Source organism: Pristis pectinata, chromosome 10 (assembly GCF_009764475.1).
Source record: "Pristis pectinata isolate sPriPec2 chromosome 10, sPriPec2.1.pri, whole genome shotgun sequence".
NCBI lineage: Eukaryota > Metazoa > Chordata > Chondrichthyes > Rhinopristiformes > Pristidae > Pristis > Pristis pectinata.
This window is the reverse complement of record NC_067414.1, coordinates 53688696-53705343: the sequence shown is the minus strand read 5'-3', so window position 1 is coordinate 53705343 and position 16648 is coordinate 53688696. Positions and strand designations below refer to the sequence as shown.

General features: G+C 38.2%; 1 protein-coding gene across 2 annotated transcripts in view; it reads right to left on the bottom strand.

Moving 5' to 3' along the window:
* rcan2 (regulator of calcineurin 2) overlaps positions 1-15924 on the bottom strand; it is a 230238-nt gene extending 214314 nt beyond the window's left edge. The window contains exons 1-2 of one of the 2 annotated variants that reach the window (XM_052025197.1): positions 15708-15924; positions 14805-15027 (exon numbers count right to left, since the gene is read on the bottom strand). In XM_052025197.1, coding sequence (XP_051881157.1) covers positions 14805-15026 — 222 coding nt within the window. In that variant the 5' untranslated portion in view covers position 15027; positions 15708-15924. Of the gene's footprint in view, positions 1-14804; positions 15028-15542; positions 15683-15707 lie in introns of those variants that run through there. The other variant, XM_052025198.1, reaches the window with a different exon arrangement.
* Positions 15925-16648: the final 724 nt, after the last annotated feature.

The window sequence follows — 16648 nt, the reverse complement described above, 5'->3', positions numbered from 1 at the left end:
AGGTTCAAAATCAGTTTGCTCTCCGGCACAACTGTCATTGCAGATTTGCAGAGCAACAATGTTTTAAAGTAGTCTTCATGCTCTTTAATCAGATTTGTAAACAGAGATACAGGATGAAGTGAATGCTTTGCAAATCGTGATGCTACTCAAGAAAATTAATTATGGTTAACATTTCTTGAGATGTTTTAAAGATTGACAAAAAATTTAATTTTCATTGTTAACTTGGTTTTTCTATATATACCATGCAACTCTTGGAACAGACAGAACTGAACAGATTGTTCCAGATGGTAAGGTCTGCCCCAAAAAATGTGCTAATGTTTTCTTTATAACCATAAAAGAGATAAACTTCATTTACATCACTGTTCACAACCTCAGGACATTTCAAAGCACTTTACAGGCAATTGAGTGCTTTTTGAAGCCTAGACAATATTGTAATGTAGGAAACATAACAGCCAAATTGTGCATAGCAAACTCTCACTAGAATCAATGTAATGAGGTTCAGCTGAGATATTTTTGTGATGTTAGCTGCAATTAGCCTAAACTTCTTTGAAATAACATTCTGGGCTATCTTCCATCCACCTCGGAGAGAAGATAAAGTCAATGTTTAACATCCCATCTGAAAGATGGCATCTCTGACAGCACTGTCTTCCCTCATTGTCAGTCCAGATGGAGGTCTTAACGTTAAACATCAACTGTCCTTTTCCCTCCATAGATACCGCCTGACCCGCTGAGCTCCTCCAGCTTTTTGTGTGTCACTCCATATTCCAGCATCTGTAGTCTTTTATTGTCTCCCTCTTGTCTTCCCTCAGTACTGTACTGAAGAGTAAGTCTGGCTTTTGCATTTCAACTCTGGAGTTCAACTTGAACCTATGATCTTCTGACTTAAATACAAACGTACAACCAACTAACCCACAGCTGAAACAGTGTACCTCTGCAGCCCTTAAAAGTTTATCGTGGCTCAGTCATGAAAAGAAACCACATGTATTCCCATAGCCACTGGTTAGGTTTTCCCAATCTCTTTTCAGTCAATGAAGTTTTTTTGTGCTGCAGTAAATGTTGTACTGAAGAGCAGTTACAGTATTTGCAGTCCAATATCACAAAAAAAACTCACACAAGCAACATAATGATGACCAGTTCATTTGAAACAAACACAGAGAATGCTGGAACCATTAATCAGGTCAGACAGCATCAGTGGAGAGAGGAATAGAACTGATGTTTCAGGTCAAGAGCCCTTCATCATAACAGGAAAAGTGAGAAGACAAGGGCTTTTTAGATTGCAGGACAGCAGGAGAGATGGAGAGAAACAGCTGAAATATCTATACCAAAGGTATCAAAGTAACAATTACTTTAAAAAGCAGCAATTGAATAGAGAAAAGAAACATTGAAACAGAAAGGCATAGCCATGTCTGTGAAGAGAGGGGGAAAAAGGTTACCTGAAGTTGTTAAATTCAATATTAAGTCCCAATGGCTATAACATACTCAGATGAAAGATGCTGTTCCTTGAGCTTTCATTGGGTGTCATTGGAGTAATGGAGGAGTCCAAAGTGGGCACAGGCCTCTGACATTGCTCCAGTGATACAATATTTTTTTGCATCAGTTGGTTGAAAGAGTGGTAATGAACATGGCACCATTGAGAACTCCTGTGCATTTCTTTGATATATTGATAATTGGAACTTGTATCCCTAATTGAAAGTGCAGACATCTCATTCTCATTGGAAAATTCAGGAAGTACCGTGTATTACTTCTTTAAGCTGCCTCAGCCCAAGTTATCTGGATGACTTAGCAAACTGGCAGCATGACTTTTATGTTTGAACATGCAATAATAAATCATTGAACTAATTGAACTTACATCCACACCAGGACTGATAAATCTGTTTGATTAAGTTTGACACTCTCTGGGAGGTATCAGCATATAATTAGACAAATATTTTCCATCTTTCTTTCTGATACTACACAGATGAAATGGTAATTATTTTTGCTGCACCCATTTTCAATATTGATAAGTATAAACAAAACAACAATTTTTGTTGATAGAAGACACTAAAATCAGCAAAGTTAATTTGTCTGATATCCAATCAGTAGTAGGGTCAAGCAACAGCAGTGCAAAACCCTTATGACCATAAACGCAGAACTGTTCATCATGAAATGAATAAGTTATATATGTTAGATGCAAACTGAAAGGACACAATCTTCACAAAATAAAATGACAATTTTTATTTTCCTCTTCAGTACATAAAAGTGACATCACTACTTCATGAAAATTATCCTGATGCAATGATTCACACGCAGCCTCTTCTGGCTTCCTGTCTATGAAGTCAGCCTCTCTTTTAAAGAGCAATTATGTGCCCACATTTTCAAAATTAGACCTTCAAAACTATATGATTGGAGACCATAGACAGTTTAGTGGCATTAATTTACACTTAACACAGAACAGGGCTGATTCACTATAGCATAAATACAACCTGCATTTATTTTAGCAGTGTAAAAGTACTCTTTTATGGAGTAGTTGCAGCTTGCAACAAAATCACTTCAAGACAAATTGTCCATCAGTAATGTTTTCCATCACAGGTCACAATTTGAGGTTTATAGCAGAAAAAATAGAAAAAACAAACTACAACACAAATAGAAATTTCTAGTGCTAAATTGTTGTTTTTTGTTATTGACAGAAGTCTATGGTGAAAGGATCTGAAGGATGAAAGAAAAACCTGCTGAAAAGTTGAAAAAACAATGATTTGCCCAAATTGTCTAAGGTAAGGCCGCCATTTAAGTGAGCATGTGATCTTGAACTCTAACATAAAATGTTAAAACACCTTGGTCTAGAAATGGCATGGCATAAAAACATTCTAATGCTGTTCGTACAAATGATATAAAGATTGCAATTATTGATTCCAAGATTCATAGGATTCATAGGATAGGATTATTATCTGTAGCAAGTCTTCACAACCTGCATTCAGCTTAGCAGCCACCTTTTGAAGGGACATTCTACAATAGAGGTAGTGTTCTCTCTTCTGCACAGGATAGTTTCTTCTTAAAGAATGGATGCTACAAACCATGAAGGGGCAGAGAGAATTTCCTGGGTGTCAGAGAGACCTGGATAGGCCTGCTGTAAAACAGTACCAGCAGGCAGCTTGTTTTTGTGCAAGGGGACCGTGGAGACCGTTCCACAGCTATAACCAGGCAAACCTGACAAGACAAGCCTGGGCAGGCACAGTAGTGTAGCGGTTAGCATAACGCTATTACAGCACCAGCGAACTGGGTTCAATTCTGGCCCGCTGTCTGTAAGGAGTTTGTACGTTCTCCCCATGTCTGCATGGGTTTCCTCTGAGTGCTCCGGTATCCTCCCACATTCCAAAGACGTACGGGTTAGGAAGTTGTGGGCATGCTATGTTGGTGCCGGAAGTGTGGCAACACTTGCGGGCTGCCCCAGAACACTCTATGCAAAAGATGCATTTCACTGTGTGTTTTGATGTACTTGTGACTAATAAAGATATCTCTTTAAAAAAATCTCTCTCATTATGTCTCTCCTGTGGCCTGAAGCAAAGTTAAACCTCTTCTCTCCTTGAGTATGGAGTGTGGGTACCTCCCTCATGGAGCAGTGAGCAGCAAACTATGAGATATAGCAGAGATCAGAGCAGCAGACTGAAATTATCCTCAGGATAATAAGCTGCAAGTGACCACAATCTTGACATCAATGGGCAAAGCAGTCTTGACTTGCGTGTGAGACTACATCTGAGATCACAGGAAGTCACAAATTTCAATGAAGACAAAGAATATAGTTTGAGTTTCAGTCCTTTAAATAACAATGTTTCAGGAAAAACAGGATTAGGAAAAGCATTTTTTATGATGACATAAAACCTGTCTTTGTGCAGACCATTTAGATCAAAAAATCATGCTGGAGAAAAAGCTTTTGGTGGCTCACTATTATTGGTATCATTTTGGAGAGTTTTATACAAGAATAAAATGCTATGGAAATAAAAATCCAAAGGTCAGGAATCAAATTTCCCAATGTGCATTAGAGACCTAGAAATGAGCGCAAATTACTCCACTCCAGATTAAGCTGATTTTCATCTGCTCATAATCAATTTTTTTCAGTTGTGTGAAGCAATTTCCAGGCAGTACATCTGTTTTTTCTTCCAAACATGACTCATTGTAGGCAATATTTTGGAGCTTACATCTATAAACCCTAAAGATAATACATTTCCTGGAGTGAGTTATATAACTTGCAGTTCCAGAATCTAAATCGGTTACAGAAATGGTGAATAACAGTGACCCTAGCATTTATCCTTGTGTTACATCAGTTAAGGAAAAACAGGTACATGGATAGGAAAGGTTTAGAGGGATATGAATCAAAAACAAGCAAATGGGGCTAGCTCAAGTAAACAACATGTTCGGTATGTATGAGGTTAGGCCAAAGCACCTGTTTCCATGCTGTTTAATTCAATGACTCTGTTAATTCCACTGCCCTGCCCTCTCCACTTGCCCCTTAAACTATTTTTCCTTTCAATTAGTTATCCATTTGTCTTCTGAATGTAACTAATAAGTCTGCTTTATTCACACCAGTGAGCACATCATTAATCCTCTTCCTGTTTGTCAGGCAGGTAAGGTTAAAATTACCTCCAGGTGTCAACAGACCACTCCAATGTGTGGTTTTGGGTCAAATGACAGGTGTAAACTCCAAGACTACACCTGGGTCACTTTTACACTGCAACAGACAGCAAACATCTTAAATGTATATTTTGTGTCTCGCTAAATGATGCAGGACACCAGTACAGAAAGAATAAACATCTAAGAAGTTGATTCTTGGGGTTTCACAAAGTATTGACAATTAAAGAAAGTATTGGAATGTCATCAGACCTACCACAACCAAAGAGACTACAATAATCATTCTTCACCAGATGATTTATACTGCATTTGATCTTCTGTATACAGAACAGAATTTTCATAACCAGAGTGATACATAAAGCCTTATCACTAGTATTCAGTTCATACATTTTCAATAGGTTGAGCATGTCAAGGTACAACAGTTATGTTCATAGTGTAAACATAGCATCGGTAATTCTTTATTGATAATTTGACATAGTTTTTGCAGGGTATTGACAGCGTTATATTCCTTTGATACTGTACAGAGCAAACTCCGACACAAAGTAGGCAACCTTCATTAAGTCCATTGCTCTGGCTAACTTGAAGACTGATTCATTCAGATAAAAAAAGAGGATTTTCAAATGGGCCTAAACTCACCCAAAGAAGTAGATATAGATACTACAAATGGAAGAAAGTGAAACATTTTCACACGGTGATTTGTTACAGCTCTCAGGACATTGCAGAGGATAGTAAAGTTGACACAGGTGATGAGGCTGATGACTTTGAGGGTTCTTGTGTTCCTATTTATAATAACTGCATTTTTGAAAAATGAAATGCAGCTGATGCTCTTTGAAATCTGACAGATATGTGAAATCAACATTACTTATAAAGCACAGTGACATAAAATTAAGTAGCAAAAACTAACAACATGTTGGGAAGCAGAGAAGATTCATTAATTGGAGTGCCAGTACATAATGACCAAGAAACTGGAATTGCAATAGAGAGATATTTCAGTTTCATCATTAGTTAAAGACTGTAAATTAAATGTACTGAGTTTCCATGGACTCTTCTTTATAAGTGAGGAGATTAAAATTTATGATGATTTATCTCCAGAGATGTCCCAATATTTATCTGTCACTAAAGTGCATTCCATTATTGCTGTCTGGGATGTTGTGTGCAATTGGCTGCAATTTTTCCTACATTGCATCAGTGACAGTGCCACAAAAGTAATTAATTGGCTGCAAAATGCTGTGGGAATTCAAGAAAGGGACATGACGAGTGCTACATAAATGCAAGTCTTTCTTCTCTTTAATCAATAATGAAAAATGTTGATACAAACATTTGTCAAAACATGACAACAGAAAGCTAATACCGGATTTTCAATATATCATAGATATATAACAATTAAACTCATTTCAGATTTTGCATATAGATGCCAATACTGGTTACTGATGAATGGCTTGCTAAATGTTTCAGAGGACAGTTAAGAATCAACCATGTTGATGTCAATTCGAGTAAGATTAGTAATATTGAGTAGAACTGGTTTGGCAATATTCAGATTTTTAAGAAACATCTTAAAAAGTATTCTAAAAATATAACTGCAGGATTTTTTTCCATGACAGTTTGAACACATTAATAAATTATTTAAACCCCCCCCCCCCCCACCCACTGAATCTGCCTAAAAATATGTGCTAAATTTTGTATCCTATACATAACCATAGGGAATGAATGGCATAGTGAGTTAATCTAATTGGGACCTCTGCCACATTTTTAAAAATAACTGCATGACTAAACACATTGGGAACATTGTGAACTTTAGCTTAGCCTCACATCTTACTAGGAGCTTCAGTGCAGCCCTCCTGAATGTTAACTTTCATTAACTTTGAGGAAGGTTAATGAAATTGACACAGATGGACTAAGGGGGAGAAATCTGTCCTCAATCACGTGCTAAATATGCATGTACAGGAGTGGCTGAAGTCAAAGGAGCAGATCCTCTAATGTGGAGTATAATTTGTGCCACCAATATATATGTCATTTACTACACATGATTAAGGATGAAGATTTAGCCATTTTTGTTTTATAATTGGCTCATTTCAGATGGGATTCCTTGGGAGAAAAAGTACAAGCCAGTTTTACTTTTATTTCAATCAAATCTCTCGGTTAAAGAGGATCAAGAGAATGAGAAGTTATATTTACAAAGATGCATCTATTTGATAAAAAATAAAGCATATTCAGATAAGTTAAAAATCACAAAAGCAATAAATGTAAAAACAAGACTTAAAATGATTCCAATATAATGGAATAAACAACTCAATGAATTAAAAAAACTGACAAAACTGATTCAATACTTTTTTTCTTGCAGAAACAATGTCTAGCCTCAAACCTCCTTACAATAGTCTCCTTCTCTAGAAATCTTCTAAACTGAACAGTAAAACCACAGTAATTGGAAAGTCACAGTAGCAGCTTCTGAAATCAATCATAGCTTAAAATTCATCAAATTTACAAAACTGAAAGTCAGCACAACTGAAATTGAATTGCAAAACAAGAGAACTGCACAAGCTCACAATGGTCTACATAAATTAGTAGAACTCTGATGGCTTTGATAACAATTCTACTGTAGAGTCATAGAGCATACAGCACAGATACAGGCCCTTCAGCCCAACGAGTCCATGCCAACCATGGTGTCCACCCAGCTAGTCCCAATTTCCTGCGTTTGGCTCATATCCCTCTAAGCCCCATTCCTCCATGTACCTATCCAAGGGCTTCTTAAATGATACTATTGTACCTGCTTCAACTACTTCCTCTGGCAGCTCATTCCATATACTCACCACCCTCTGTGTAAAAAAAGTTGCCCCTCAGGTCCCTTTAAAATCTTTCCCCTCTCACTCTAAACCTATACCCACCATTTTGGACTCCCTACCCTGGGGAAAAGACTGTTACTATCCATCTTATCTGTGCTTCTTCATAATTTGAAACATTTCCATAAGGTAGCCCCTCATTCTTCTATGTTCCAAGGAATAAAGACCTAGTCTGGCCAACCTCTCCCTATAACTCAGGCCCTCTAGTCCTGGCAACATCCTCAAAAATCTTTTCTACCTGCTTTCCAGTTTAACCACATCTTTCCTATAACAGGGTGACCAAAACTGTACACAGTACTCCAAGTGTGGCCTCACCATAACTTAAACGACTGCAACATGTCCCAACTCCTATACTCAATGCCCTGACTGACGAAGGCCAGCATGCTAAATGCCTTTCTCACCTCCCAGTCTCCCTGTGATGCCGCTTTCAATGAACTATGCTACTCCTAGGTCCTTCTGTTCCATTGCACTCCTGAGTGCCCTACCATTCATAGTAAAAGTCCTCCGCTGGTTTGACTTTCCAAATTGCACCACCTCATGTTTATCTGTATTGAAATCCATTTGCCACTCCTTGGCCCATTTCCTTAACTGATTAAGATCCCCCTGTAATATATGATAACTTTCTTCACTATCAATAACACCTCCTCCTAATTCCGTGTCATCCACAAACTTACTGATCAAGCATTGTGCGTTCGCATCCAAATCATTTATATAAATAACAAATAACAAGGGTCTCAACACCAACCCTGTGGCACACCACTAGTCACTGGCCTCCATTCTGAAAAACAACCTTCAACCACCACCCTCTGCTTCCTACCTCCGAGCCTATTTTGAATCCACCTAACTAGATCTCCCTGGATTCCATGGGACTTAACCTTCCAGACCAGACTGCCATGCAGGACCTTAATTAGTATAACTGAGCTATGCAGACTAGAAGCAATCAGATTTAATTCCAGAATTAATTGATTGATGCCAAGGCAGTAGTCAGGGTATTGCAACTGGTCTTTAGATTAGCGAAAGCAAAATCAGACTAGTTCAAAATATCATTGCCATCTAATGATTCTTGCTCAAAAGTGTCTATTGGTGCACTCGTCAAAGCAAGATCAGAATAGGCTAGAGTGCTCCTCATGACTGAAAAGTCCATTAAAAATTCACTAAGCTTGTGCATAAGAATTATATCATGTGCGTGAAGTATCAGAAAGCTAATAGTCACAAAGAATCTTGCACTTAAAACAATACACTCCCTTGAAGTGCAACAAATACTAGTAAAGACCAACAATGGGATTGTCCTTGCTGGAGCATTCACTTCTACTTGTCTGATGTGACTTTGAATGCGGCACCATCTATGAAGGAACTGCAGCATCAAGGAACAGTGCAGCCAACAGCCAGGCTGATCAGTCAATCAGATTAAAGAATTCTTGCTACCAGCAAAGCAGGAAAGAAAAAGCAAGTATTTAAAATCAAAGAAAACTAGGTAAAGATTGGAACACATGCATGGTATTAAGAGAGAAGATAAAATATCATAAACAAAATTGTTATTAAAAATTATGTTTTATCATTTTAAAATTAGTTTCAATTTTTTAAGTATTATTCTGAAGTAAATGGTGGAAAATGATCACAAGTTCCTTTCAGGCACAGCAAATACCACTCCACATGTCACCCAAAAAACATGTACAATGAGGAAAATAATAAATCCACATTCCTCAATAATGAAAGACAGTTGATAATGAAACTTTAGCCATTGGATCCATTTATGAAAAATGCATGTTGGAATTCCACTCCACATAATGCACAAAGGAAGTTTTTCCCTTTTGTATTATTGTTTAATCTTCTACTTACAGAGTCACATTGCATGGAAACAGGTCATTTTACCAACCAAGTCAATACACCAACCAACAAGTACCCATTTACACCAATTTCATTTAATTCACTCCACATTCCCATCAACTCCTGCAAGATTCTACCCCTAATCTACACAGTAGGGACTACTTACAGTGGCCAATTAACCTACCAACCCACATGTCTTTAGCTTGTAGGAGGAAAGTGCAGCACACAGAGAAAACACACATACTCACAGGGAAAATAGTCAAACTCCACACAATAAGCACTGGAGGTTAGGATTGAACCTGGGTCACTGGAGCTGTGAGGCAACAGCTCTACTAGCTGCACCACTGTGCTGCCTCTACATATGATTACCTCCATTAGGTAAGTCAAAACATCTATTAAGTACAGCTTGATTAATCTTCGTTGTCCATTGCTGGAAATCTTTGCTTAAAGTATATGATTTTTGTAAAAGAACATTTAGAAAACATTTGAGAAAGATTAAATATGGAAGATTTTCTTGATGAAATACAACAGAAGTAATTCAAATACACATTATGCCATTATAAGTATTTCCATCATGCAATTAAAAATGTGTATGAATTTTTTTTTAATGAAATCATTACATCTTTAAATGAATTTTACATTCTTGTAATAGGTGCTCAGTGCTACAACTGATTTTGCCATGGTTAAGGATATAAGCAGAAGAACAACATGTTGCTGTTATGTGTCAAAAGAGCCAAATGAGTGAAATTAACTAAGTCCAGCAGAGTCCATTTTGCAGCAGAATCTCCCACTTCTCAATTTGATATAATTGGATTTGAAACCAGAGAAAATGTGACACCTGTTAAGGCAAAGGTGCTATGAGTACAAACAGTTCCTTCAGCATGTGTTTGGAATAAAGTGACCTGAACTTCATGCAATCACAAATAGGAATGAGCCATGGGTCACAATGTTACAAGAGGCTTAGCAGAAGCCATGCAATGATCTGTGGTGAATTTTTCATTGTAATCTGACTGTTGTCCTGAAATCATTAAAGCATGTGAGCTATTGCCAAGAGCTTGCAGGGTGCCAGCACCTGTGCCCTGGGCTTTTCAACCATGATCCCTGCATGCCTAGTCTACTCAAACTGCATTAGAGACAACCTGTTTTCACTCTGACACTTCAATTAGGTTTAACAGTATTAATAAGTCACATTTACACATTTGAACAGTTGTGATTTATATTTCAAAAGAAATGGTCAAAAGAATGATATGGTTACTACTGAAATCAAACTACTTCCATATGGGAAAAAAAATCAAACTGTGAATTCAATCAAACCACTGTGTGTGAAATGAGTGGATTCAAGTGGGTGTTCATCTTATGTGTCACTTTATTTTTTTCTCTGGGTATAGTTGACAGTTGATGCAATCCCATTGTTTATTGAGTTAGGTTAAAACTGTTCTCAAAGTTTTCAAGGAAGAATGGACTTCACTCTACTTCGTTAGGAGTCTGAGGAGATTTGGTATGTCACCAAAGACTCCCGCAAATTTCTATGGATATACGGTGGAGAGCATTCCGACTGCTTGTATCACAGGCTGGTATGCACAGGATCGCAAGAGGCTGCATAAAGTTATAGACTCAGCCAGCGCCATCACGGGCACAACCTTCCCCACCATCGAGGACATATTCAAGAAGTGGTGCCTTAAGAAAGACATCATTGAGGACCTTCACCATCCAGGACATGCCCTCTTCTCATTAGTACCATCGGGGAGGAGATAAAGGAGCCTGAAGACCCATACTCAATGATTCAGAAACAGCTTCTTCCCCTCTGCCATCGGAGTTCTGAATGGTCCATGAACCCATAAACACAACCTCATTATTCCTTTTGTTTTGCACTATTTATTTATTTTGTAATTTATAGTAATTTTATGTCTTTGCACTGTACTGCTACTGCAAAACAACAAATTTCACATCATAAGACAGCGATAATAAATCTGATTCTGATATAATTCAGTTGGGCAGAATAGCATCTTTGAAGAGCAAAAGAAATGACAGAACTGAGATCTTCATTCTTGCTTCTAATTCTATGGCATTAAACAATCTAAAAACATTGTAATTCAGAAGACTGTTAAACTCTGTATTAACAATAGCATGAACAAGAACACTGTTCTTCTCTTCAGATCAAAATTTATCAGAATTAAGCACCATGTGAACATACTAAAATAGGGATGTTATATCATTTAATATATCTACAATTACAGTGGCTCAGATTATCTTTTAGCCATGGGTCAGAACAGGATTATTGTCAAATCTGTTAATCTAGGGAGTCAATGTTGTATAACTGTTTTTTTAGAGAAAGGCTTCACATTTAATTTTAGAGTGAACAATTATAATGTGTGCAAAACATGACACTCAGGGGTTTAAATTTAACAATGTTGCACCACAAACAGACCTGATGATAACATATTTAGAAGTATAGATTTGCACAGAAATTTGAACCTCTCCTGAAGTCATCAGGGCCCATTTAAGTTGGGCCCTGGTGAATGCCCAAAATGAACACGGGTGCTTATGATTCAGAACAAAGTACTTGTGCCGCAGAGCTTGCGATGGAAATGATCCCATCACTAGGATTTGTTACAGGATCTGGGATTGTCCACATGGACTGACAAATGAGCTACCTAACATGAATATTAATCCAGAACTTGTTTGGAAATTTAGTTCCCCCCACCCACCTGACATTTTCTACTTTAAATCCACAAAAAGAGATGGAAGGCAAATAGTGAAAAATATGGTACTTATTTGCAACATGATCCTATGTTATTAAAAAGTAGCAGCAATAATGACAATTTATTTTATGTGGTTCCCATTCATCAGATATTGCTAAAACCTCATCTTCAAATCAGCTTGACAACAGTGGCTAATACTTGTGCTAACTATCAGTTATGAGTCTGTCAGATACATTACCAAATGCTTTTACAATTGAACTATGATGGCCTGTGCTCTATTTCTTACCGATGGTAATTTTCACACTTGATAGAAAACGTGGAACTATTTTGATATTTTAAAAATCTTCCCACTTACCACGTAAATGTTCTTGTTCATTCAACTGATTGTATCTTCAATTTGAAATGACCATCAAAACTAGCTTGAGACTTATTTTCAGAGATTCACGAACACCATGAAATCAACGTTCATGTATCAGAGACAGGTGATAACTTAACCAGGATTTTCTGAAATGGATTTTTGTTAAGTTCTGAAACTTTACTTTTGTAAAGGGTTTGAAAAACAAGAGAAAATAATAAAATGTGTGCAAGTGATAAGATGTTCCAGCATTATTTGTACTAAACCTGTAAATACAATACAATAATCAATATTGACCTTCTCTAATGAACATCATTGAACAGCAAAGAGTGCACTTCACCACAAAAGTGGTCAAAAACATTAAAATGCTGATTGTACTGTATTTCAAAGAAGAACAGCAGAGAATAATTTTGGATCCACAGCCTAACCTTGAATGAAGGGTGTAAACATCACAAGCCTCACTCATACGATATAGGACACTATTTGAACCCTTTATTTACTGTTTAAGTATTCTAAAATTGACAAAATATTTGAAGAAGACATCAGTCATTCACTTTAGAGGGGCTTATTGTAAGAGGTCTAAATCATTGGAGAGTTTACAGTCACACAGATAAAATTTACATGCTTAAGTTGGATGAACCTCAGTCAATCCAAAACACATGAAATGAGGAGTTCAACTTACTTCTCAAGAAGCACTACCTAAATAATATAAAAATACTGCTGTGTCTTCTAGTAAAATTGGCACTGTAAATGTTACTCATCCTAGAATTCACAGGACCCACACTACGTTCCAAAATCTGGAACTCATTTTGAACCAAAATTTTTCACATATTTCAAGCAGTGTTCATTTGGGAGCTAAAAATGTTCACTAGACCTATGAACAAAAATAGAATATTTGGGGAGCTGTTATACCCTACATTTGGAACTTAAACACTTATTGGGATTTATTTCAGTGTAGCAAAGAATTTGGAAGAAAATGAAAATAAAACTGAATCTTGGTGCTGATTAGCCATTGTTTTTGTGTAGATATTAAACAGTTAAATAGATAATGTTTCAACAATAATAACTGCACATATCAATAACAAAGATTTTCATAACCATATTTTGCACCAAACTGACAAAGTCCTCCAATTAACATCCAAACATAAGTTTTAGTTATCAGGATTGTTGGACAGTAACCCTTGGAGAACTTCAGTAGCTTTTTACACCACATCCAAAAATAACACAGGATCAGTGGTTTTCTTCAGTGTGCTATAAATAGTGTGATGTTTTCATGTGCTTTGCACAGTTCTTTGCTTTGTTGTGCTACAAGTTTATAAGATCAGCTAAAAGAAATCTTCATGTTGCAACTGTATGATCGCGCTTCCATAAACAAAATTGCTAAGCATCAGAGAGAAGGATCCATGGGATTTCACACTGAACACAGAAGCAAATGTTTTTGGCTAAAATCACTGCTTTTTTAAAAATAATTTTTGCAGAACTAAAAATAAAGCATGATCTTGGTTTTCAATTTACAGCGACTGGGATGGAGCCTGGCATCTTCAGGTTCATGAGTATGCCATAGTTAGCACCTTTATAAATCTGATAAAAGTAGATTGATGAATTATTCAGTGGTTTCATTAGATTTTGACCTATCATTATAGAGCAACCCAAAATTGTACATGGTATTAAGATTGTAATATTCAGCATTATTGTTTCCTTTGTAGAACATGACAGCAAGGTGCAGCCCAGGAATTCCAGCTTTTAAATAGCTAATCACAGATCAGACCAGGCCATTCAGAAACAAGGATCCAGCCATTCAGCCCATTTGGTCTTTGGCAATGTTTATGCCCTGATAAGCATTCTTTTGCCTACCATCTCCTTGCAACTTTTTCTCCCATACACTTTCAAACTCCCCTTTAAATGCCTCCATCTGATTCATGTACATGGACACTCAGCTACACTATGTAGTAGCAAGTTCCACATTCCAACCCTTCTCAGACATCAACAACTTGACATGGACTTACAACACAGAAACAGGCCCTTTGGCTCATCACATCTGCACCCACCTCTAGCACCCATTTGCACAAATCCCATTTTATTCTCCCCACATTCCCATTAACTCCCCAGTTTCGACCACTCATCCACATACAACTTATGCACAGCACATATAATGAAAAAAGCCAAGCTAGGCAATATGCCTATGTCCATGTTCTGTTGGAAAACTAAAAGCTTGTCTCAAAACTCTTTCCTCCAGAAAATTCTTATTGTGTTTGTATGCCTATTATCTGTAACACAATCTTGATATCTATCATCACTGCCTGTCTTTCATTTACTAACAATTCTTCATTATTGCTACTCCCTGTCACTAAACAGGGTGTTTTGTTAGAGATATTCTGACATGCTTAAAGCAAATAATACAAACGGAATCAGGATGCACTAGTCCAATTGTTCAATAATTTCAGATCCATCTGCATCCATGTTACTGATGGTCATACATACCCTTCGCTGTTCGTCTTCAAAAACAGATTGATGCACGTTGCAGGCAAAGAGTGAGGTCGGGAGGTCATTGAAATCCGTTATCTCATCGAAATCTTCCTGCGAGAGGATGTGATCATTAGGATCACGGATGTCTGCAGCCTGAAGGAAAAAATCGCCGGCAGCAGCTCTGTCGCTGAAGCGTTTCAGGTTCTTCATAGCAGCAAAGGGATCGTCTCCTCTCATCCTGCTCAAAAACAAAGTAAGTGCGATTAAGTGCAGTCTTGCAATGGGCAGTTAAATTATATCACCTCAATGGAAACATGATTATCTCAGACCCTTAGCAGAGAGATAACAAACGATCAGCACTCCTAAAGGCACCCACTTATGTTAGTCTGGGAATATCAAAACAACGAGATTGACACACAATAAAAATTCTCTCCAGCAATGCCTAAAAGTAGAAAATGACTATAATGAAACCAACACAGAATAAGGGAACAGCAAAGCCATCAATTTGAACTGCTTTACCAGAGACAGTGTTTCACACTATATTCCGGATTAATTTCTTGTTCATTGATTTTGCAGTGCTACTCAGGTTTGTTCCGGCTCCCAACACCAGCACCCGCGCCCCAAAGGAAAAATAAAATGAAACTAGTATCATTGAAGAGATGGACACCCTTTCTCGATAGATGAGCTACGCCGCACCATAAAGTGCAGATCTCACAAGAGCCGGAGCACTCGGCTGTAAACACCGTTGCAAACCTTTAACTGTTCAGCTGTGGAGCTGCCAATCTGGCGGTTGATGGGAATGAGCACGGTGACCTGCAGTTACGAGCGTTGTTATTCTGCATCACCTCCAAGGCTCAACTCGGATTAACTGCTGCTTTCAGACTCCAACACTGACTGACACGCAACACAATCTCCTACCTGCCTGGGTCCCAGCTCGCCGTCTCCCTGCGGCCAGAGCGCAATCAGCTTCCTCTGTTCTCACTCAGCCCGCTGTGACAGCTGGGGGTGGGGAGGAGACCCATTGACATCTTTCACAGCGCCAGTTCAACGAGCCAATCCATTGCAGCGACACGCCCGCTCGTCCTAATTGACGGGCGCTCTGCCCCATCACTGCCCGCGCTGCGACACGTTTACGCTCCGGACCAAGGTGCCGGCATCAATCGGAAGAGAGCGAAGACAGAAGGGGGCGGGCCGTTAGGCTGGCGCTGGGTTTGTGCTGAAGACAGGGCAGGTGGTTCATTGTAACTGCGGGGGTGGTTGAGCCTACGTTACCTTTCTTCAGTGGGAGCCAGCTGGATGCCAATGCCAAAAAAAAATTTAGTAAACAACATGAGAACTGGGATAAAAGAATTCCACAGCTACAGAAAACGTAAGATGGGTTTCTACTTATTTGGGATCCAGGTGTTGCTGGCCATGCCAGCATTCAATGCCTATTCCTGATTGCCCTTGAGAAGGTGGTGGTAAGCCATTTTGAATAGCCCTTCTCTGGTGAAAGTGCTCCCGCAATCTTATTGAGCAGGAAGTTCTAGGATTTAGGTTGCATTGGTATTGGTTTATTATTGTCACTTGTACCGAAGTACAGTGAAAAACTGGTCTTGCATACCGATTGTACAGGTCAATTCATTACACAGTGCAGTTATATTGAGTCAGTATAGACTGCATTGGGGTAATTTAAGCTTAAAAGTGTAGAACGATTATAGTAAGGGTAATGAGTAGATCTGTAGAGAGCGGCTTGCAACAAGTCACCACGCTCTGGCACCATCTAATAGTGAGATACTTCTAAATTAAGATGGTGTGTGACTTGGAGGGGAACCTGCAGGTGGTGGGGTTCCTATGTGCTTGCTGCCCTTGTCCTTCTC